Source organism: Perca fluviatilis, chromosome 19 (genome assembly GCF_010015445.1).
Source record: "Perca fluviatilis chromosome 19, GENO_Pfluv_1.0, whole genome shotgun sequence".
NCBI classification, from domain to species: Eukaryota; Metazoa; Chordata; class Actinopteri; order Perciformes; family Percidae; genus Perca; species Perca fluviatilis.
In genome coordinates this window covers 24403464-24427517 of record NC_053130.1, presented here as the reverse complement: position 1 = coordinate 24427517, position 24054 = coordinate 24403464, and the positions used below count along the sequence as shown (strand labels likewise).

Sequence of the window (24054 nt, the reverse complement as noted above, 5' to 3'; positions counted from 1 at the left end):
AAATACAAGTCTAGTCCAGGGTCAAGCTGACACTTCACATTATCTGTGCTTACACCCTTCCCTTAGTTAGTTGGACAATTGTGTGTCTCTAGGTTCTGGGTTAGAGATATCCCACACACAACATGGCTAACCACCTCAGAAATACATTTATGTGTGCAAGAGGTTTTAAAAAGTATATCTAATGGTTAATGCTGAGATCATGGCGGGAAAACCTTGGTATCATCATGTATGTTTAGTTTCACCTCCAAACTGTACACCACTGTTGTTGTTTGCTCTTTTATTACATGATTTCTAAGTTAATTTATCAGCGATGGACATCATAGATAGAGTTAGACATCTAGAGTTGCTTTGGAGCAAACAATATTACCAGGTTATGCATTAAATCTGAAATAGGGGATGCAGTAGCTTGGTCCGTAGGGACTTGTCCGAAGGGTTGCCGGTTCAAGTCCCCATGCTGGAGAGGTGGCAGTTCACTTCTTGGGCACCGAACCCCCCAACTGCTCTGGGCGCCTGTCATGGCAGCCCCCTCACTCTGACATCTCTCCATTAGTGCATGTAGAGGTCCTAGGCATGTGTGTGTATTCCCGGGCCTGTGTGTAATAACTCACAACAGCGTGTAAAATGTAATTTCCTCTTGCGGGATCGATAATGTATATCTTAATCTTAAATCTGTTCAATAACTAAATTAAGATAGCAAGCCTGGCTGCTGGCCGAGCCCTGCCCTGGCTTAGAGCCGGGCTGTTTGAGGGCTAGAAGCCTTTGGCGTTTGTGTTCTGCCGGCTCATATATCTAACACCTGTTGCTTGGCCCAATCCAACAAGTCTACACTCAAGCACTAATCTTTGGGCGTGCATGTGTTTTGGGATACATACTGTACTTCTGTATGTGTAGAAATGTGCACAGTTTGTGCCAGCAATAGATCATTTAATGCATTATTGTTCCCCAACTCCAGCTGCTAGTGGATTCAAGGTTGTGTTGCAAAATTAGCATGCAAAGGAAAGCCACAAAGTCCAAGCAGGGAATATACAACCTTTTTATTTGGTTTAACCAAAAATAAAAGTGTCAATATTAAAAGAAAAGCAAATGAAGCTATAAATATTGCAGACAAAAACATTGAAAACAGAGTTCTTTGGGTCAAATAAACCCGGTGATTAAAAAAAAAAAAGTAAGTGAAGTTTGGGGATATAATGTAAGCAACTAAGGACCAACTTCACTGAACATTCAAAGTAGCACATGCTCTTCAAGTGGCAACGCTGACGTACATCTAAATGTGTGTCAGTTCAGAAGAGAGCTGTCGCCTGTGTGGAGCATCATCATCAGGAACAGCATAACTGAAGTGTACAGAGGATGGAAAAATCAAAGTGATGAACACACGATATCAAAATAACCGATCCCTGATGGGAGTCGAATCAAACCGAAGGATGCGGAAGAACTAAACTGAGAATAGATACTGCAGGATTCATTGATGGATAAACGTGAATGAGGCCAGTGGGTGAATGGACACATATATAGATAGTGAGCTGCTACTGCATTGTTCCAGCCTGTGTAAAGCTAAGCGTGGTGAGACTACTGGGAGCAGCAGCAGAAAGCACTTTCACACACAGTGAGAAGACACACAGACATACATTAACAGAAAACACACAGACATTGCTGGGAGGTGTGTATTCATGTATATTAAAAAGGTGCAGTGGTGTGACGCTGTAATGTTTAGGAGCGGTAAAGCAAGATCCTTTCTGCACAGTCCTGGCCAACCAAGCCGGCGTACTGCTGCACCTCCGTCTCGTCGCTGGAGCCTTTGCGCTTGCGGGTGTAGGCTGCGTAGGGCATGACGGCCCGTTTGTATAGCACCAGAGCTCGGCCCACATCCTTCAGCACCCGAGCATCTCCTGGACACAAACATGAGAACATAATAAGGAGCAGTGGAGACACATCAAGCACAATGAACATTGTCCTTATTTTCCCCACATTCTTACGAGTTAACCTCTGAGTGACTTGGCAGGGACGCACCATTATTCCGAGAAGCTGTTGGAGGAGCACAAAGCATTTTCCCCCCACAGCTCTAATTCCCCTATGCCCTAAACCTGTAGTCACGGTGGTGCGTGAGCAGGCTAGTTAGTGGGCCGTGTTTACGGGAGCATTGCTCCCTGCTGGCTTGCCAAACTCAGCATTTCATTAGGTCCTGTGTCATACAATGCCAGCTCCCATCAGACCAGTGAAAACACTGCTAATCTCAAAAGTGTGCGTGTTCAGCAGCTAAGAATGGTCCTCTGGAGAGTCAGATGGAAAAAAAAAAAAAAAGTTTAAAAAAAACCTGATGACCCTCGTTCTGACACTAAAACCGCTGCCTCCAGGAGTGAGAGGTTGAGCCAAGCTGCCCACAGCTGGCGCCAAGAGGACATGCAAGGGGTAGCACAGCAGGGAGCATCAACTGAGCCAACCTAACCCAAATGCACTGCACATAATGTGTGAATGCAAGTGGGCCTCAAAAAAACATCATGAGCTCTAAATCTTTCACTCCAGTCAGAACTGAGGACTTCTTCATTCACTGGAACTTTAATAAGTATCTCATCCCCACCGGATGCTCTAGTCACTGCTTAGCTCTTAGCGAAGGATTTTAAATTCATACCGTGCTTTCTGAAATGTGCATCCCCTACACATTCAATCAGCGTGTCATGTCTGGAGCAATCCTGGTCTGGCTTGGCTAAGAGGATGCAGATGAAAATAAACCTCAGGCCAGGCTGTGGAGTGGACTAGCTTGCCAGGCCCATGGCGACACATCAGTCAAACAGGAGCGAGTTAGATTTGGTATTAATAGAGCTCGGGGCCTCCCACTCGCCACTACCACTCCCTGTGACAACACCCATGTGGCTCACAACTGATCGCCCAGGTGGTACGAGTGATTCAAGTGCACATATTTCTGCCTTCTTCCTAAAATATTCGCCACACTCCTGCTAAATCCCACCTGATTGCCTAATAAAGTGGGAAAACGAGACAACAGAGAAAAAAACGATGCAAAACTGTGATGTAATGCCACAAACAAAAGGTCTTTGCTCTTGTGCCAGATGCCAGTTTACAAAGCAGTATGACTCAATCAACGTTGCTGCTGTGATCAGTTCAAATGTAACAGGCATAAAGTATCATTGCAATAAACAATGACTAAATCAGGACAGCAGCACCAGGGGGACATTTTGAAATCTCGCAAATTAAAGAGTTAAAATAGTCACATGTTTAGGTAGCTGTACAGTAAGTGAATGTCCCAACTCTTCATGTGCCACTATGGCATCTAACTTAGCACAGACACTAGCTGAAAAGCCCACAAGGCTCCTTAGCTCTCTCATCCCAATCTCCATAAAGATATTTTCATATTAAACTTTCTTTTCTTTTTTTTTCCAACCCCCTCTCCCCCTGTGGATACATATTTTATGTTTTAGCCTCATTTCCCTGCTCAGTAATGCCCTTACCGCTGTTTCTTTTCCCTACTCGAAAAATCTGCTGAGTCACATCATCGAAAAAAGCTTTAAACTTTAAAATGAAGAAAATCAGCAGTATGTTAAGTCCCAACGTGGGGGGTGGGGGAGGATGTAAACATGTTATGCAACTCCATGCAACCGTCATTTTGCTCCACGAAGAATTAATGCGTACCGACGGGATGAAAGTAAAAATATTTAAACGTTTGATGCTTCCTGAATAACTTAAACTGCCTTTTAACATTATCTCTCTCTAAGCCATGTGCCTCCTCATGTTCTTTATCAGTGTGACAGCCCACTTACACAACAGTTAAGCAAAGGTACACTTGCCCACTCAAATGTGACACTGCTCTAAAGCGCCACTGTCCCTTCTAAAGATATTAAGTAGTGGACATTTTACAGACCTAAATGGATAGCAGCATGCTGCTTTAAGATGGTCTCTTAACCTCAACAGTAATACTGAGCAGAGGTCCTATCTCTCTCTCTCTCTCTCTCTCTCTCTCTCTCTCTCTCCTACTCAAGGCAATCCAAACATCCGCTGCTCACATAAACATCTTTCATTGCTTCTTCACTCACTCCGTACTCCACCAATGCCCCCTCCTCAGTTTGAGTAGCTCCAGACCCTGTTTCCCCGCCAGGCCCACCGGACGTTCAGTGACACGCCGCTCTGAGGTCGCGGCTTCTCGGGGTCGCGGGTTCAAGGGTCGGGGGGGAAAGAGGAGTGGCGAGGGTCGGTCGGGGAGTGAGAGGGTCAGAGCCGAGGCTAGGGGCCTTGACACCTCGCCACGCTCCGCTCTCTCTTCCCATCCATTTCCAACTTTCAAAACACTTGCTTAACACCGGACGCTGGTCAAAGGCAGGCCATCAGGTTATGACCACTTCCTATGACCCAATGTCGCAAATCCAAAACTTGGCTTACGTTTGAAAAGAGAAAGGCCAAAATGGTGGTGTAGCGTAGTGAGTAAAAAGCTTGCTCTTTGACCAGAAGACCAGGGTTCAAGCCCCTGTGTTAGAGCGCATCCTTCCAGCTGACCCGGAATCTCTGGAGCTGACCATTCATTTTGACCTCCAGCAAGAGAATTCCCCTGGATTATAAAGGATATTAACATTATTATTGTTATTATTAAAATGAGGGAAAATTCACAGATCCGGGGGAAAAACAACCTCCTGCATTATAACTGAGAGGAATTATATGTGTCTCCGCCCACACACACACACACACACACTCTGAATGGAAACATTACCGCAAGTCAGGCTAAGGAGCAGACAGCCTGCTGAAGAGCAGAGCAAAGTGGCCCTGACAGTGAGACAAGATATGAAAGTGCATACGGTAAAATCTAGAAATATAGTGAAGAGTGTCAGGCTAGCACTGTCTCTCCCACCGAATGTTTTGGCTTCACTTTGCATGGCTGAAAGCAGACTGTAGATCTCAGAGGCAATCAGCTTGATGAGAAGTGAATGTGTGTATCTGTATCAGATATGAAAGAGAGAGACCAACAGAATGAGAAGATGCTATTTCAACATTGTAGATATTGTAACGAATGCAACATAGTGTAGTGTTTCCATGCAATGTGCAATTTTGTGCATATGGTTTGGCGCCTGCTGGACGCACTCAAGGTCCAGGGGGTGTCTACTTGTGTCACACATTTTTGCAAATGTTTATTCTGCTGAGCTTGCAATGCCCCTACTTCTTTCTCCATCAAGCAAACACTAGATTACGAGTATGTGAGATATAATATATCTGTGCTGTGTAAAATGTGTGTCTATGTGTCTGTGTGTACACACACTGTATGTACACACACTGTATGTACATTTGTGAGAGGCCCGAGGGCCCTCGATGTGTCAGCAACAGGCATGTAATCAATGTGAGCCAGCTTTGGACAGAGTTGTGTAAACTTTAGATCGGCTGTCTTTACACACCTCATTAAGACAGCTCTGTAACCCGGTCACCCTTACAATCGGAATGCACTCCCAGCACCCCCAATTCTCTTTCACCCCTGGGTGAGGCTTGGAGTTCAAGGGCCTTGCAACAAGCCTGAGTTGGAATTAATGATGACTCGAAAACATTTTATAAACATAATTTTCTGTCAAGTTGTACTTATCTTTTTTTTTTATTATTTATTTTTTACTTTTAGATCAAGAAGCTTTGTTCTCACTTTTAAGAATAGAATAATAGAACTCTAACCCTTATATTGTCACTTAACCCTAATCTCTACCGACTGTATTAACATATCTCACTCTACCCCAGTTTTATTTTTATGTACCAAAAACTTAGCTTAACCCTGTTGATAGGGTATTAATAAAAGTTTTGGGAGCCTTATTTGACAACCAGCCTAAAGGTAGTTGAGATCTATCTATCTATCTATCTATCTATCTATCTATCTTTCTATCTATCTATCTATCTATCTATATATATATATATATATATATACACACACACACACACACATACACATACTATTGAATAATTGTTGTTAGTCAACAGAAAAAGGTGAGCAGATTAAGAGGTTGTCCATTGAACCAGCTGTTGTGTATCCGTTGAACAGCTGACCCACCGGCACATTGAATATCTACTGACACGTAGCAAACTCAAGAGTAGACAACCAAAACAGCAACACTCTTATTTCATGGGAGCATAGTGAGCAATCAGACTAGAGTATGAAATGTCATTATCACAGCACACCACAGCAGCGAGTAAATGAGACTGCAACAGATGGTTATTTCCTGAAAGATACATAGGAGAATTCCACACCATTACACGCAGCCAGGACTTCCCCAGGACTTAAAAACAGATTGCAACATGCCTTTATTTAGGCCCCAAACAAGCCACACATTGATAAACTGCCAATTAGGACTTGGGCCACAGGTCTCAGCAGTGTGTCATGCTGCTAACCTGACGATGACACTGCAGGCTGACCTGGTGACTGACTGACCACTGGGTGGATTTCTGGAGACAAGACAGAACCCTACACACAACCACTACAGTCTGGCACCACACAGCTTTGGCAACAGACCGGAAAGCTAACCATCGAGACAGCTAGCACTGAAACGCAATGCGTTTGGACAGCTAGGCCTGAAATAATGTCCAGACTCGTCCAAGATCAACAGTCCACGCAGGAATGGAGGCACCGCAAGAGCCACAGACGCACAAACACACTCTGGCCACAGTGAAAATGGCTAACTCTGAGACCGCCACTTTGTCCTCAGTAATTCGTGCCTACTTGGGGATTAGAGGTATGATTGACAAGAAAAGGTCAGAGCTACCACTGGCTAAGCTGTTAATGGAAACGATGTAGTGTAAATGACCAGCCTACTAATGGCCTTTTAAATGCCCTCTTTTTCTCCTGGGTGTGGTGCTTTCACCACCACTTGAGTAAACAAGAAAAACTTGCCAGGACATGGAAAAAAAAAAAAAAGTAGAATCCTTATTTCCTTAAGACAAGTATTAAGACTTTGATTCTGAAATAGAGAACAGAGGAAACAGGCATCTGTGCCACAGAACCCTTTTTTCTTTGAACTTGACTGATCATTTGTGTTGGTTTTTACCTTTCTGCATGGCCCCGAGTCCAAGTATGACCTCACTACAACAAACTCTTAAACTGTCTCTCCACATTCACAGATCCTTATTTCCTCCTCCACCTCCCTGTCAATCTGTCTCTTATTTTATTGTACTTCTCTCTCTTCTAGTGCCAGCATACAACTACCAGCCTCCCTCCCTTTCTCTTCCAATCTGTATAAAAATCATTTTTATCACCCTCTCCATCCCTCCATCTATCTATTCCTCTATTACTCCGTCTCTTACCCTTCATCTATCGATCCCAGTCTACTTGACAATCAAAATTACTGTCCTCTCACATCTCCTATTGCTATGTACTGTATCAGTGGATATTCTCTGTTTGGTGCCCTTTTGGTGATGCAGATTAATGGGGGAAGAGTAAACAGTAGATGGCTGGCCCCTGTACACTCAACCTCTGGGGTTACAGGCCCATGCAATATGAAAAGCATGTGTAGGTATGTGTACATGTTTAAACTATGTGCACTTGTACCAACAATCTTCAGTCATCTCCTATAATAATGCCTATAATACAGTATGGTACATTATACCTTATTTTACTTTTACACTCCGAGGCTAAGCGGCGTCATACTCATGGGAATGTGTCAGTCGACAAGCTGCAGGAATTGTACCACCTAGAAAAGCATGCAGAATCAACGAGCAAAGAGAGGTTTAAGAAATAAGGAGACAGAAGATGTATCAGTCTCTTTGGCTATGCACATAACCATAACTAAAACTCTCCTTTTAAAACTTTCAACTCATTTACACTCTGGTAAACACTCTCTCTGGCCCCTATCTCTCAGCCCACAAGTCCAGGCGATGAGCGTCTGCCAGTCTACATTCTGCATGTGGTTTATTATTGCTAATATCACTATTATCCATAATGGCAGCGCTGGCTCTGCTCGGACCATGCTGAAGGATCACGGGGAGTGAAGGCTGTGTGATCAGAGCGGTCAGCCCTCTGTTTAACCCCGTTCAGTGACTGCACGCCGCCTTGGAGCAAGCCCACAGATTTCAATACACCATCACAGTGAAACCGGATCAGATGTTAACACGAAGTTCATGGGTTCATCCAGAACAGCGTGTACGAAGAACTGGAGGATCCAAGACCAAGCTCACAGGGACAGGTCAGTAAGTTAGGAAAATGCAGGGTTTTTTTCTCCAGTTTCAGACATTAAATGAATGTTGGTTACAGTAAGGTGTTACATTGTTGTACCTGCATCAGGATCCTGGTTGAAACGAGCATAGCGGGAGTTCTCCAGCTTGGGTAGGCATTGCTCTATTGGTACCCAGGCATAGGTTTCAGGGCACAGGAGATCTGAAGGCCGGTACTGCCCCTGGGGAATGAAAAAGAGACAGAGAAGAGAAAGAGAGAGAGGGTTACTACTTCTCCTGCTAAAACAACGTATTATTGTTCAATCAATCAACACAAAATGTCTACAATTTTAAAAATGTATTAGTTTTTTGTGTTTTTTTTTTTCAGGGAAAATGCCAAACTTTTGCTTATAACTTGCTTCTTAAATGCCAGGATTTTTGAATTTTGAATACATCGTATCATTTTCTAACATTTTATACACTCATTAATTAATCTATAATCATTTTAAATTGATGATGAAATAATCACTTGTTGCAGCCCTAGCAACATGTTTTTTTTCACACGATGCTAGTGACCCTGTCAGGTTAAAGGTTTGACCAGCTGTAAACTGACCTCGGGGTCAGGATCAGGGTTGAGACCTGTTCTTTGTTTAAGTCATGCTTCACGGTATCAGGAGTGTTATGTTGTCTGCGATGCTGAGCGGGAAATGTAAACACACCAGCGTATTGTAATGTGTGCTTGTGAAATGGGTACACGTCTGTATTTGACCTTACATTTTGGATGGAAGGTAAACCAAGCTGAACAAAAACAGCTGCAGGGCAGGGGGAGAGAGAGAGAGAGAGAGAGAGAGAGAGAGAGAAATGAGTGAGGAGAAAAAGAGAAGGAGACTCCATTATCAGAGTCCTGTGTTCTATCACACAAACAAACACAAACTGCCGGGATAGCTCTGTAAACAAGCAGGCGCCTGCAACAGGCCTGCTGCACCATCTCAACACACACAATAATATTTATCGCTTTTGAGACCGTAAACTGTAGGACAAAGACTCCAAAATGTACGCAACTGAGGTCAAAAAGTGCTGGACGATTAAACTCAACACAAATGTCATTACAAACTCAAAATAAGCAAGACAAAGGAAATACCATGCCTGGCGCTCGGACCACGAGCCGTCTGTCTGTACGCCTATATGGAAAATACGCTGCCTGTTTTTACATGCAGGATGGGATGCCACGAGGATGAACTATGCTGCTTTACAGCTCTGAAAAATGAGAAATAGAAGAATTTGGTGCATGCACTCATAGTCAGACGAAAGCAAAAGATACCAACAAGCTTTAAGTGCTTCTGCTAACAGATGGATGGTGGTGGAATGCTATGTATCTGTAGCTGCAATGGACACACACATTGATCGGATGCTCTCCATGTCCCAACAAACTACAACCTTCTGCAACTGTCGGCGCGGTCAGCTTGACACTCTCACACTCTAGCTCCCCTCTATAGACTCCTTCAACACCGCAGTGGGACACACCTCTATATGCAGAACACACACATGAACACACACACGAACACACACACACACACACACTTCCCACTATAGGCCTCCGCACCCTGAATTTGCACTTCAACTCAACCTGGATGCATAAAGGTGAAGAAAAGAAATAGAGGTGTGAATGGAGTAGCTAGCCTTTCACGAGAGATAATGAGAGAGCTAGAAGAAGAATGAAAACATGGGAGGAGACATGTTTGGATAAGCTACTGATCCATACAAAAATAAAATAAAAAAAAAGGCAGTTGTGTTTTTGCGTGTTTGCACTTTGTATCAGTGTGCATTTGTAAAAGAAATAAAGTGGATGCCTGATTTCTGAAGGCCTCGGTTTTTTGTGTCTACAGTCCAACATGATATATCGAGTCTTTCGCTGTAAAGCTTCAGCAGAAAGAGAGGTCTATCTAACCAACATGAAAGACAGAGTCTGGTCATGGCACAGGCACATCAATTCTTCCCCTGAAAAGAAGAAAAGGACGAGGAGAAGGACGTAGGAGGATGAGAGGACCCAGCTATTAGTGGTCTGGACAAGAGGAGAGAGAAAAGAAGAAAGAAGAGGGGAAAGAAAAGCCTGGTTTGCCACAACACATCTGTCAGCTTCTTTTCTTTATTGGACTGAAAGTGAAGACTGAGCTCACCACGGACTTTCTTTTTTCTTCCCTCTTTATTTTTTTTCCTTCCACAGGTTGGCGTGAAGGCCCTGTAATTTACAGCTACCCCTGCAGCATCCTTTGGCTCTTCTTCAGCCCAGTGTTTCCAGCATTCACATCAGCTTGCTCACAATACCCATCTTTTTATCTAAAATGTACTTATAGCAACAGATAATGCAGTAATAGTTTTCTGAAACTTAGATCCTTGAGAGAGAGAGAGAGAGAGAGAGAGAGAGAGAGAGAGAGAGAGAGTGTAGAGAGTGTAGAGAGTGTCACAGCCAACCTAATAGCTGGGAGTAAAATGGCCTATTCCTACGAATCTATGTTCCTGAGTGGCTGTTAGGTCAGCAAGTGGCGTGAGAAGGGCCACAGCAAGTGATAGTGACTGAATGTGAATGGCCAGAAAGCCATATGAATGAGCTTTCTTGCATGTGTTTATGCGGGTTATTGGGCTAGCCGGCTCCTTGACAGATAACCAGGATGAGGCTTTCCAGATGAACATCTTTTTGGTTTGGTCCTCCTCTCTTGAGCGGCGGCTCTGTTCCTCCCTTTCTGAATGCTCAGAGCCTCCCTCACAAACCAATCCGTCATCATCCCTCCATCCCTTTCCTCCTTTCTGTGCTAGCATGTTCAGACGGATATAGAGGTGATGCCGATGACTGACAACCTCTGAAAGGCTCATTTAGAGAGATGGAAAAAAGGAGATGGGGGGGGGGGGGAGATGAAAAAAACAAGTGGAGAAAGAAGGAAACATGTACAAACTTCAGCAGATAGACTTGGCTGCCATCAGAGGTGTGAGAAATGAGAGGGAGATAGGACTGAAACGGGGAGGGATGAGAGAAAATGAGGTGCAGATGGCTGGGTAACGGGATGGTATTTAACGTCACTGAGACACAGACTGAGGCGAGCTGATGCAAGTGATAGGAGCAGTCTGAGTGCCAGGACGAAGGGGCCCAGCACTGAGAGAGGGTCTTGGAAGCTGGGGATGAAGAGGGAGGGCTTGACAGACAGAGGGTGAGATGAAGAAGAGAACTTAAGAGCTGCATTTAACAGCAGCTACATGAAACAAAATGGACACTGTACATTTACAAGTAAGAGAATGCACTCAGTCATTCCAATCTATTGTTTTGCAGTGTGTTTTGTTAATTAATGTGCAGAGGTCACCATTTATATGAAGGCAATCTGCCACAGTGCAGGGCTTCCCAATGAACTGAACTTTAACAAGACTGCGGGGGGAATTACTCAACCTCATTTGAATAACAAGCTGCCCCAGAGTAAACAATTACACAACCTCAATCATCACAAGTAAATAAACACACATCTCCACAGAGCTTGACACACGGTTACACAATACTTTGCAGATCTATTATCACGCCGAGCTCCCTCGGTAACACAGCATCACTCATTCTTTTCAGGCCACACAGACTTTACACACACACACACACACACACAGGCCCTGCTGTCAGACTGAACTTTATGACCGACTCAACGACTAAAACACATAACTGTCACCGTGTTCCGCTCCTTCACTGTGCACCCTTTCCACACATGTCGGTCTTGTTTTCTCACACACCTCAAGATAGGGAGCGATGCCCCAGGCCCGTACCTGTGATTTATATGAAAACCAATTAATCAGACGCATAAATCGAGTGCCTCGCTGCAGCCAAGGAATCCTTGTGAAAACCTACACCGCTTTTGCATTCTGATTTGTTTTTCCTATCTCCTTGCCTGAGTATGAGTTCAGTATGTTTAAAGTTGAGACAGCTTTCATCAAGCAAGAGACCAAGTCAAGTGTCATTCACATGTCCCACCAATTCACATCAACTCAGCTTATTACCAGTTAAATAGTTTAATATTGTGCTGCAGTAAAAACCTGTGTCAGGCCAATATGTATTAGAACACATCCTCTGGATAGAAAGTGATGTGTTTTATCCTTATGGCAACAATAAAGTGGGTTTGTGTGGAGCAAACGGAGGAAGAACTGAGGAACAAATTCATGGATTAATGCAGCCATGCTTTTGGCTCTGGCATAACAATTCCTGTCATTTAATTCTAAATATGTATCTGGTTTCAGCTTCTCAATTGTGAGGATTTGCTGCTATTCGGTTTTAAACCATTGTAAATTCAATAAGTTTGGGATGTGGAAAATTGGTCGAAAAAAAGCAAAAAAAAAAAAATTTAAGAAGTCTACTTGGAAATTCTGTTAAGCATTTTTTTACGATATTCTGACATTACATAGACCAAGCGATCGATCATTAAATTGAGAAAATAGAAAATGTATGCAGCCAAAGCCTGCAGAATCAAATCACTAATTAAAATTCATAGACCTACCCTGATGTCCTATACATCATTATTCTTACCCTTTGTTTTTTATGTTCCTTTTGTGTTTTCCCCTGCTTTCTATTACTTTTATACTGTCTTTAAATATTACTCCTGATATCATAAAATGCAGCAATATGTTGGTATGGGGGAGATCTCAGACACTACCACATCTTGCATTAGAGGGAGACTTTTTGAGGATGAGGTCATTCACTGCTTCGTAGTTGCACAGCAGTTTTATGGTTCAAAGTGATCCTCTTTCAGGCTTGGTGGAGGAAAGACCAGAAGATAGGAGGTGGACTTGGTGTCCGAGTAAGAGGGTTTCCCTGCCTCCATGTGCATTACTTTACACCCACATCTGCTGCTGATTTCCTGCTCACATTGCCAGTTGGGTTTTCACCCACCCTACACCTAGCTGAGGTGTCCCTTTACAGTAACGTGTGTGTGTGTGTGTGTGTGTGTGTGTGTGTGTGTGTGTGTGTGTGTGTGTGTGTGTGTGTGTTGTGTGCACGAGTCAGGGACTGTGCCCAATGTCTGAATGCAGTCTCAATGAGTCTATTCTTGTTAACAGTATTGGTGCAGCATGAATCTCTGCAGGAAAGAGCATTAAGTTATAGAGTAATCTGCAGGTCAACTGAACACCTACTTCAGTATGAGACAGAGCGGCTCCAAGAGTGTGATGTAAGGCTGGTCGCAGAATAGATGAGGTCACTAATGTTAGACCTTGCTCTGTTTGCTTCTGGCAAAAGATATTCAAAAAATAACATGCAATACAAACAGGAGCCTGTTTCGTAATACAGGAGGTTGAACACAATAGTGAATGGGATATTTAGTCAGGATTAAGCATTTGTCAAGCACTTTAAGCAGAACAAGGACATTTGACCCTAACAGACAAATACGGTCTCCACCGTGTCACATTTGTGTACTCCTGGCAGTACGTTATTCAGCTGCTTGTCACCCAGGACAAGCCTGAACTCGGAGGGTATACAAAGGAGTCTAGTGTGACCCAGAGCCGAGCAGTGCTAACCTAGGCTGGCCCGGGCCAGCACTCTGACCCAGGGTCACATTCAGCCAACCTTCGTCAAAAAACAATAAACAGAGGCCCTGATCCATACATCCGTACTCTCTCTCTCAAAACATACAGCTCTCACAATACACCCCCCCTATCGTCCTAAGACTGTTGAAATGCATACATTCTGCCCAGACAAGGGGGCATGGCCAGGGGGCCTGGAGCTGCTGATGGACACACGTAAACAGCGCAGCTCACACAAACACACATGCAGCTAGACAAATAACACCAGAACCAAAGCAGGCTGGACAGAGGGACAGCGCCAATGAAAGACATGTCCAAACAAGCCATGTCTCAGAATAGACCACAGAGACGTACTTTCACCACAGTCTGTGACAAAATGTACATACTTTTGTGTGTGTGTGTGTGTGTGTGTGTGTGTGTGTGTTTAGTTCTATGTGTGTGTGTGTGTGTGTGTGTGTGTGTGTGTGTGTGTGTGTGTGTGTGCCCCTGAACATGTCTGGGCTCTGCGTTGGGGCAGATTTATCCTAACTGCTGCGGTTTAAACACTCCGGGCCCACCAAGGCCTTTTCACCCTACTCAACACATTATCACAGGTTTGGCCTTCAAATAAAGCACCCAGTTCTGTTAAGTCTCCCCCTTGGGCCCCTAGACAACTCATACAATCCCCTCCACCCACCCCAATCTGTCCCAGCACTCCCTCGCCGGGCTATGCGTCACGGCTCCACGGATGACAGGTTAATGAGGAGAAAATATTTTTACAGGATCGCATTTCGACGGAGCCCTGAGAACCAATGGCAGCGCTTTTATGGGCATCAGCTCACCGACTGGGCACTTTTATCTCTTTATCTCCTCTGGTCTTTATAGGCAGGCGAGCTGTTACGCCTGTCTGACACAGACCACAGCTTACCGACTTGCAGTTAAAGCCGCAGCCCCTAATCTCGGTCTTAAAACCCCACCTCAAACTTCTAACTGCAAGACTAAACCCGAGGCCTTCCACCCACATTTTGAATAAGTGTCTAACTGCATTTATGAGACCAGCTTATTCTGTCCAGTAGTGCTTATCAAAGATCTGAATGCATTCCCTTGCCAAAAAGAAACTAGGCGTTTCAGACAAAGTGGCGCAGCTGCAGAGCATTTGAAAATAAATAGTGCTGAAGTTAATGGCAAGGCAAACACCTCAGGCTGGCAGAAAGAGGGCTCTGGATCTGCTCAGCATGACACCATCTCCAAACTCTCATTTTCACCCTTGTGACCATCACACCTTTCCCTCACTCCTACCCTTCCACACACAGTAAGACTGAATCGTCTGACCCGACCTCTTGAACTCCGCTCCCTCGGACCATCGCCCTGTCAGCGCTCCTCCTGGGGGGTGCCAGGCAGCGGCTGCCCCCAGACTTTGCTGCAGCCTGTTAATGATTTGTTAAAAACACAACCGTGGCAGGCCATAATGAAAAGAAAAAAGATGAAGTATAAAAGAGAAGAGAAATTATCAAAAACTTTAAACAAACGTTTCTGCTAAGAGGTGCACTGTTGGTGGTCTCCTGTCGAAACTAAATCAAACAGAACTGTTTTTGTCAGAAAGGCTCCAATTTAAGACAGGGGGAGGGGAGCTGGAAGCCAGCAAAAGCGGTATGCTTTAGCTTATAAATTTCAGAGAGAGTGAAAATGTGCCTGGTTGGGTTTGATGTTATTTTGATGGGCACAGGTTTTCTAACATGAGGATTGTTGGACGGTAATGCTGCTGGCAAAATAATACCTTTGAAAAACCTACTGAATATTGTTTCATCTAAGGAAAAGAAAGTATAAAGAAAAAAAAGAATTATTACGGTAAATACATGAGGCCATCACTTTCAAAATGGAACAGAGCACACACCACAGTAAACTTATACCACCTCTATTTAAGCCATGACGTCTTAGTGCATCTTAAGACGGCAATTGGAGAAACAGGATCCTCACCACTTCTGCCTGCTAGCCCAGTAATAACATTAGACTAAATGAACAAAATGTGATGCCATAACTCTGAATAACATTTGTTGAAAGTTTGTTCAGTCTGATCTCTTCTCTCTCTCTCTCTATCAATCTTTCATCCCAACCAGCATGGTGGCTGGTTTCCTGAACAGTTGCTGAAAGAAGAACTGAAGCAAAAAAAAAAGATGGACAGAAAGAGAAAAAGGGGGTGGCTATACTGTGCCTGGACCTGTAGGGCCTTGTGAAGCGTAAACCCACAGTTCCACACAAACACTGCAGTTAACCGTAAAACATTTTCAATACAACTCATGAAAATCTATCAAAGGGTTGTAACGTTTGTGCCGAGAGAAAAGGGGAAAGAAAGAGTGTCCTCATGAACAAATCAAACACATATACATACATACATATATATATATTTTAAACTGTGTACTGTAGCATAGTGTGCAGGAATGGGGGGCCTCTAGATGCCTCAAACTCACTCACTGTCACTCTTAATCTGCCCAGATGTACAACAAGTGACACGCAGAATGTGAGGTCACACACGTACACATAACATACTGTCTGAATGAGCCCCTTGAGTAAGAAAAAAACATGCATGCAGGGTCCTGATAGTGGTGGCTTGGAGGCTTTTAGCATGTCACAACCTGCAACTGCGTACCTGGAGAGGAGACTTCTTGAGGGAGAGATTCATTACATTGATATACACCGCTAGTTGATGAGTATAGTTTTTCTCTTTTCGGGCCAGCTATCAGGATTGATTTGATTTAACTGAAATTAAATCAGTGAAAGTAGGAGACCTTTAGTATTGATCGCTATTCAACTTGTGTATGTATTCGTATGTCCTGAGAAAATGAGGCCCGATGTACATGCCTGAGCTGGGAGGCAATTTGTCATGTCTAATTAATATCATGAGAACTAGGCTCATGCAGCAGGTGACAGAAAAGCCTGCAGGCACACACTGATTAAGGGCAAACTTTACCATAGCAGCAACTGACTGAAACCAACATCAAATTCTTTTATCGGCCGTAGCACACTCTTCCACACATTGGCTGACACCTGGATGGATTCATTTCAGGTCCAGTGAATTTAAAAGCCATGCGGTAAACTGCTGGCTGTTGCTAGAGAACTGACCGGCTCTCTGACAGTGTGTTTGTTGTTTGTGGGCAAGGAGGAGTTGGTTTGAAAGGGAACGGAGGTGCAGCTGCTGCGAAAAAAAAAGGGCTCTTTAAAAGTCAGTGAAGTACCACCGAGAAAACGAATAATCCTTTTCATCTTGCTTCCTTTTCTCATTTGGCACACATTTTGTCACTCCTTTTTTCTCTCCATCTGTACTCTTCGTCCTCCTTTCACTTATTTTGCTCACTCCTTCTTTCTTCCCCTCTGTGGAAAATTTAATGGTTTCCTGGGCTCAGAACAAGACATTCTTTCACTGGGAACAATAATAACAAGAGTAAGAGCCACTTCATGTAACTCTCTCACTCCCTCGCTGACTGGGTACGACTGGGTATTCTGTCTGTGTGCATATTCTGTCTTGTGTGTATGTACATGTATGCCACACTTGAAAAGTGCTTGATCTGCTAAAACCAGGTACTGCAGATTGGTAAAGCCAAGTGGGTGAGCGCCTCGTTTGTTATTATCAAAGTCTGCTTATTCAGGACTTCAAAATAACCGACACGGACAAGTGCTCACACATATACACACACCTCGGCAAAGAAATGGAAAATCACTACAACGTGGCATGGATCTTTTACTCCTTGTTCGGCCCAAAATCAAAAAGTGGAAGTGTATCAAATGAAAGCAAATGAAACGCTGAACACATTTTGCGAGCTGCTGAAGCTGGATGGTGGTTGTTACTGGAGGACAAAGGAATAAAACATGGTGAGAAAAAAGTGTAAATAAACATGCTAAGGCAGATCATGTCAAGAGTTGAACCTCAGGTAATATAAGATGTATAATGCCGGATAGGGTTTACTGTTTAGGTTGTAACTTTACTGTCACTTCATTGCTATTTTAGCTATTAATCTCATTGTACTTGTAAAAAAACGTAGCTGCGTCTAGATGTATAGGTCTATTGCAAAATGTCTCGATGGCGCCAGAATTTTAGAAAATTTGCATTTTGTTAGGGAAGCCCCATGAAATGTGTGTGTACTATTGTCACCAGTTTCCATTGTCGTTTGACCACAATCAGTCCAAGCATGCAAGAGCGGTTAATTCAGATGATTTTAACTTCGCATGAGAGGCAATGTGGAGGAAAAAAAAAAAGGAAGAATGGCAGAAGGGCCAAGACCTTTGGTCTCATTTAGCCTCCAACAGCTTCACCTTCTGCTCTCCGAAGCTCAACATCAGAGGGCCAGTGAGGGCTAAGGGAGGTCTAAGGGAGGGCCAAAGGACAGGAGCCAGGGGCAGGATGTCACGTCTAACCCCGAACCCACCAGCCAAACCAGCAAGGCTCTGTGGGACTCTCCGTCCCAGCTTTGAAGACAAAGGAGAGGGTCTGACACTGGCCAGGCAGCCTCCTGTTCCTGGCTGGACTCTAAGTCTTCTAGGACCCTTTAAGGCTGCACTGCAGGACCATGTCCAGGCTTTGGCACTGCTTAGAAGTTTTAAACCCCATCACACACGGAGCTGTTCCCCTGGGCATGCAGGGATGTGACCTGGCAGAAAAGACTCCGAACTCAAGAATGCTCTAAAATGGAAACACAGATAAGAGCCAGTCCACTCTTAAGACTGTAGCCTTACACAGCCAAATCCCTAACACGCATGCAGCAGGAGGATACGAGGGGACAGGGCACACAAAAGAACAGCTCAGGTAGAGGCTTAAGAAAGTGTTAGTTTACTACTAGTTTTGAAAACGCTCCAGTATGTCTATGAACACTATATAGAGTCACCATAAAAAGCCTTTCACAATCCTGCTGGTATCAGTTACATAAACAATGCACTTTTATTGCTCCTGAGGGAATGAGAGTACTGTATGAACAATTGTTTGAAATTCCAGAGAGGAAACTGGTTTTGAATGGTAAATAATATGTTTTCAGTATTCCACTCAGCATGGGTTGAGAAAGGCAATCTAACCTAACAATGAAATTCAGTTCACTCCACCCTATTAATAACCTGAAGCACCAAATGGTTTATTACACAGAACCATCTGAGAAGGCCCTGACAAGGCAGGTGATTGAATGAACCATCTGTCCATCACGTCCGTCACTGTTGTTTTGAACGGACACCTAAACAACGCTCGTAGCTGCCTGTAGCTACATAATGGACGCAGATTGGTTCGGTCCGCTGCTGTCCGGACACAAACGCATTACTTGCGTATGATATGTGATCCCGTGATTTTTGCATGATCCCGTGATAATGACAGAATCCAGCTGCCGTGCAAGCTAAACGCGTTAATGTAGACACATTAGCAGCTTGCGCACGTAAGAGTTTTCAGTGATTGTCCACACAAGTATAATGCACTGATTTGATAATCTGCTTATATTTGGAAAAAGCTCAGAGTTTGGGTGTGAAAAGCCCCACCTTAGCATGCACAGAAGGCTCAAATGAGGGGCAGAAATTTATTTTTAAATGTATTCACATTTGTGTGTACATGTTCTCAGAAAGCGATGGGTAGAGGGAGTTTCCTGAAGAGGTGGCAAGGGGAAAGGGGAGGGGGTAGGTGGGTAACATGGAGAGGGGGAGTGGTGTTCAAGGGGTTTGAGTGGTGTCCAGCAGGGTTCAAGTGCTGGTGTTTTGGTCTTTAAAAGAGGCAAGCAGCAGGACTGAGATCCAGAAACCAGAAAACCTCCAACACAATAACAGCGGAGTTTAGGGGCTCCCCATCTTAGCGCCTTGAACAATTCCACAGTATGGCTGTGCATTAATGATCTACTTGGGCTCATATGCAAATCAGACAATGGAGCGAGACACTGTGCATGTGGAGAGAGTGCGTTTGAGCACGGGTGTGCTTCTGTGGGAGTGTGAGAGCCCAAAGGTGGGAACCGGGCAACCTTCTCACCCTTTTTCTGTGTTCTTTCCTGAGGGTAAAATAGAAAGAAGTGGGGAAGCTGTGAACAAGACACTGCAATGGCAAAACACACAAGAACAGATATGGCGGGTTGGGGGGAGGAGGGGGTGGTAAATACCAGCGCAGAGGGGGGTTAGGTGCTGTGGTAACAGCGTTCTCAGACAAACAGCGTGATCAAGATTCAACACACAGACACATAAACAGAGAAAACACACTCACATACATTCCACACACAGACTCCCAAACTGAGAAAATGGGCAAAGCACTATGCAACCCCCCAAAAGAAGATGTAAATGGATAAAAAGATGTGGCACTTTGCCATAATCCCCAACAAGACATCAGCCTCCCATGGACAAGAACAAGCTCTGGGAAAATCTGAATGAAATGACAGAGAAATAGAGGATGGATGAGAGAAAGAGGGGATGAATGGGAAATCTTGGCCAAACTAATGGACTTGGAAAGGCTGCTTTCTTTCACCATCCTCCTGAAGCTATAGATCTTTAAATAGTGTTTGGTGTGAATGTGAGCGTGTTTGTGTGCGGTGGCTCCTGTGTGCATGTGCATATACATTGTGCATTTTGTGTAAAAGTACATCAACTGCAGTAAAATGATCCATATACTGTATATCCACGTGTTCAACGCACTTCTTGCTGCCGAATTACAGTTGCCGTCACCAGTGTGAACTTCATCTCAACCTTTAATGTCTTCAGCAGCCTTGTCCTCTCTTCCTTGCCTGTGCCTCCCCTCTATCCCTTTTTTCTCTCATGCTCTCTTTACTTACATTTCTCCTTGTTTTTCCACTCCTAACTTGAGGTTTACTGCGTATGAATCAGCTGTTGAGGTTTAATCACTTTTCCATGTGAATTTGAGTATACAGTATAATGCATTTGCATGTTTAGGTTATCTTGATAGCGACAAAGGCTCCCTGATCTACCTTTGGACTGTTACAAAAAGTTGATCTTTAAAGGTAAACCCCTCTTGCACCATTTAATCAACCCTTTCCTTCTAAAAAAAAGTATACTCGATCTGTATCACTAAGCTGGATAGACTTATGGACAGCAACATTCCATACTCATGAAAATTTAGAGCAGGTGCCAGTGTTCATGTGGAAATGAGAGAGGAAAGCACATAGGTAGGCCTTTGCACCTATAATAACAAAAGTAGCAGGCAGTTGGGACATTTAATGTCTCTCAGGAAGATAGAAACCTACATGATGCAAAAGTAATCAGAGAAACAAACCACTTTGGTCACTGGACTGAGAGAGCAGGACCAGTTCAGAGTGGAGGCGGATAGACGGAGAGAGATATATGTAAATAGTGTGGGAGAGGGATCAATACATTGAAACTGACTCATCCTCCTGATGTGCCCATAAAACAGTTGAACTTTACTGCTTGGCCGTCTGTCTTCCACACATGATAACAGTGAAGGACAGATATCTTGACCATCTCTCATGAACAGAGAGATAATGTGGAAGCGAGGCTCAGTGTGAAACATTAAAACACAGAGTGGAAAACATTTTTCTCACACGAAATGGGCTTGCACATCAAAATGTGTCATATATTAGCGTGGCATTTTGGGGAGCGGGGCAACAACTCACACTTTATGTGAAATATTATAAACAAAGCATGGGAATACACCATCATTGAGCTTAATGCTGTACAGCCATTAAACTGGTTATCATTCACAGTTAACAGAAACTTGAATTTTAAGACAGAAGACAAACACAAATTCAGTAGTGTTGCCATCAAGTTATATAAAAAGGGGGATTATGTAGTGTTGCAGCAGTTCTCTCGCTGTGGCCAAAAAAATTTATCTATTAAATTTAATACTAAAAACATGTAAAAACGCTTAGGAAACGAGAATGTGTGATACAAATCAATTTATCTTTTTTAGCATGTATAGATGTGGTTTATATAAAAAGTGAAAAACATGAGAGACATGTTGTACATGTAAATGTGAGACAATGCATACCTTATACCGCATCTTGGGACAGGAGTGAATATAAAAGCCCAGGTAGTAGTAGGACAGCTTGGGGGACTGTTTCTGCAGCTGCCTGGTGAAAGCGATCTCCCTGTGGCAGGAAACAAACAGACACACCTTTTCAGAGAGGCACTGGAAAAAAAGGCTCAGGCTTTCAGAAAACACACATATGCATGCAGTTGGTGTGGTTGCTTCTTCACAATAATGGCTCACTCCTGCACCACTTTCTCTTTTTCAGCTGATCCTGGTTGGAGATGCTGCATTGCAGTGTACACAGTACATAATCATGTTTGCAATTTACACAGTGAACTGGGTGTAAGATAATTGCATTACCGTACATATTTTACTGGTGATTTCATTATTTTAGATGTATGTTTGTTTGTTGACAAAGAGCAATTTAGAATATATTAATTCATATTACAATGCCTAAACAGTAGTGTCTGAGTGTACACCAGCTAACTTAAAATGTGTTTTTCTTACAAGTTAGTATATCAACAGCATATAAATGAGGGCATTAAGAAATAAAATTGGTACTAGCAGCTCTGACTAGAGCAGTGCCTAAGCTGAGGAAGTAAACACCCACACTCAAAAAGACAGCTTTTCTTGGTCTCATTTCATTACACAAAAACAACTGCCTTCTCTTTATCGGCATTGAGCCCTCCAGCAGAAAAGAAGGTGGTAAAAAAAAAAAAAAAAAAGAGAGCGTGTAAAATAAAGATTTAGAACTTGGAAGATTTATATGGCTTCTTCAAATACAGTAAATGTCGTGCCTGCTTTATGTCCCTCAATAGTTTCTTCCCTAATTGCATCCTTTTTCTAAAAGCCTATTTTCCTCTTTCCCTCCGCTGTTCCCTTCACTATTCCATAACTAAATTCCAGCTCCTCTTTCTTCTCTCTTTTTGTTTCACTCTTCCTTCCACCCTCTGTGTTTCACCCACTCAAATGAAGGGGGAGAAATCCCTTTCTTACAATACTTAACAGAGAGAGAAAGAGGCCTTAAAATAAAATAGATGCACTGAAAAATAAGACATGGGACAAAGCAGGCCAATCCAGGGAGGGGAGAGAGAGAGAGAGAGAGAGAGAGAGAGAGAGAGAGAGAGAGAGAGAGAGAGAGAGAGAGAGAGAGAGCAGGAGAAGAATATAAAAGAGGAGGGTCAAGAAAGAGAAAGGGAGGGAGAAGAGAGGCAGCTAGAGCAAGGTGCTAGAAGGTCACCCGCTTGCTGCCAGGTTCCTGGGTTCCCATCCCCTTCTCACAAAAGGCCTGAATTGGGGGAGGGGGGTCAAAAGAGGCGAGGGGCCCATTCACAAAAAGTCTTGCACCCCTTCACTTGAGGCCTTCACACCCCCACCCCCATGGCAGCAGCTTGAGTCCGCCATTATCCCCTCTTCAGCCATCTGACACTCCAGCACAAGCCAATTATCAAGTCCTATCAAGCTCCTGCACAGCTTCCCTCATACTGATGTAGACACACACACACACACACACACACACACACACACACACACATACCATAATTGTGCATAACACAAGGTGCTTACTGCAGCCTCGCATGCGTGCGGAAACATTTCATTACCAAACGCTACAAGCACAGTGTTGATTAGCCAGATATTAACAGTGTGCCACTAGTAATGGGAAGCACACAGAGGCTTATTTGAACTCCGGACATTAATCTGAAATAAGACAGCATATGTATGTACTGTAAATAAATTAAAAACTAGGGATGTCCCAAGCTGGTCTGCAGGATTGAGAATTGGGCCTATCCCGGCCTTTTTTAATGATCAGTATTGTCTATGTAACAACAGCCTGATCCATTCCCTTTGTTTGCTCTGGCACATCAATGCTCCATTGCAGCCCCTTAAAAATTGGAACCATACAAAGTTGGGAGCAAGTTCACGCTAAATGAACTGAACAGCACACATGTTAAACAAACAGTAGCCTGCAGTTTGAATTAATGATATGAGAGCATGCAGCCTCGAGCCAGCTATGTTTACATAGCCTCTTTGTGTTGCTTTGCATTTGCTATATTTTGCAGGTAACACACCTCTAGCATGTTGCTGTAGGCCATATGCCTATATGTGCATTCTGCCACTTTATTGTGTACAAAAAAAACTGAATACTTATTTAGAATTTTGATTGGGTGCAGTATCAGCAATTACTGAATATTTAAGAACTTGGATGAAGATCAGGGGTAACAACATGATCAGGACATCCCCATAAGAAAGTGATGGAGGTTGGACACCAGCTGTGTTTCCTAGACACAGCGCCTTAGGCACCTCATTATGTGCCTCTTTACTTCTCCTCCTCCTCCTTCTGTCCTCTGGGCCCGTGGCAGAAGGAGCTACACTCCTGCAAGACATTTCCCAACATCCCCCTCTCCTGTTTCTATTGCTGAATCACACCTTTATACACATACTGGTGTACATAGGAGGACCAAAATACACAC

General features: G+C 43.7%; 1 protein-coding gene across 1 annotated transcript in view; it reads right to left on the bottom strand.

Moving 5' to 3' along the window:
• Positions 1-1015: 1015 nt before the first annotated feature.
• The window catches only part of LOC120548495 (arginyl-tRNA--protein transferase 1), a 58549-nt gene continuing 35510 nt past the window's right edge, over positions 1016-24054 (bottom strand). Inside the window, exons 10-12 of the mRNA XM_039784772.1 lie at positions 21602-21801; positions 8237-8357; positions 1016-1886 (exon numbers count right to left, since the gene is read on the bottom strand). Of these exons, the coding sequence (XP_039640706.1) occupies positions 1708-1886; positions 8237-8357; positions 21602-21801 (500 nt within the window). The 3' untranslated portion in view covers positions 1016-1707. The remainder of the gene's footprint in view (positions 1887-8236; positions 8358-21601; positions 21802-24054) is intronic.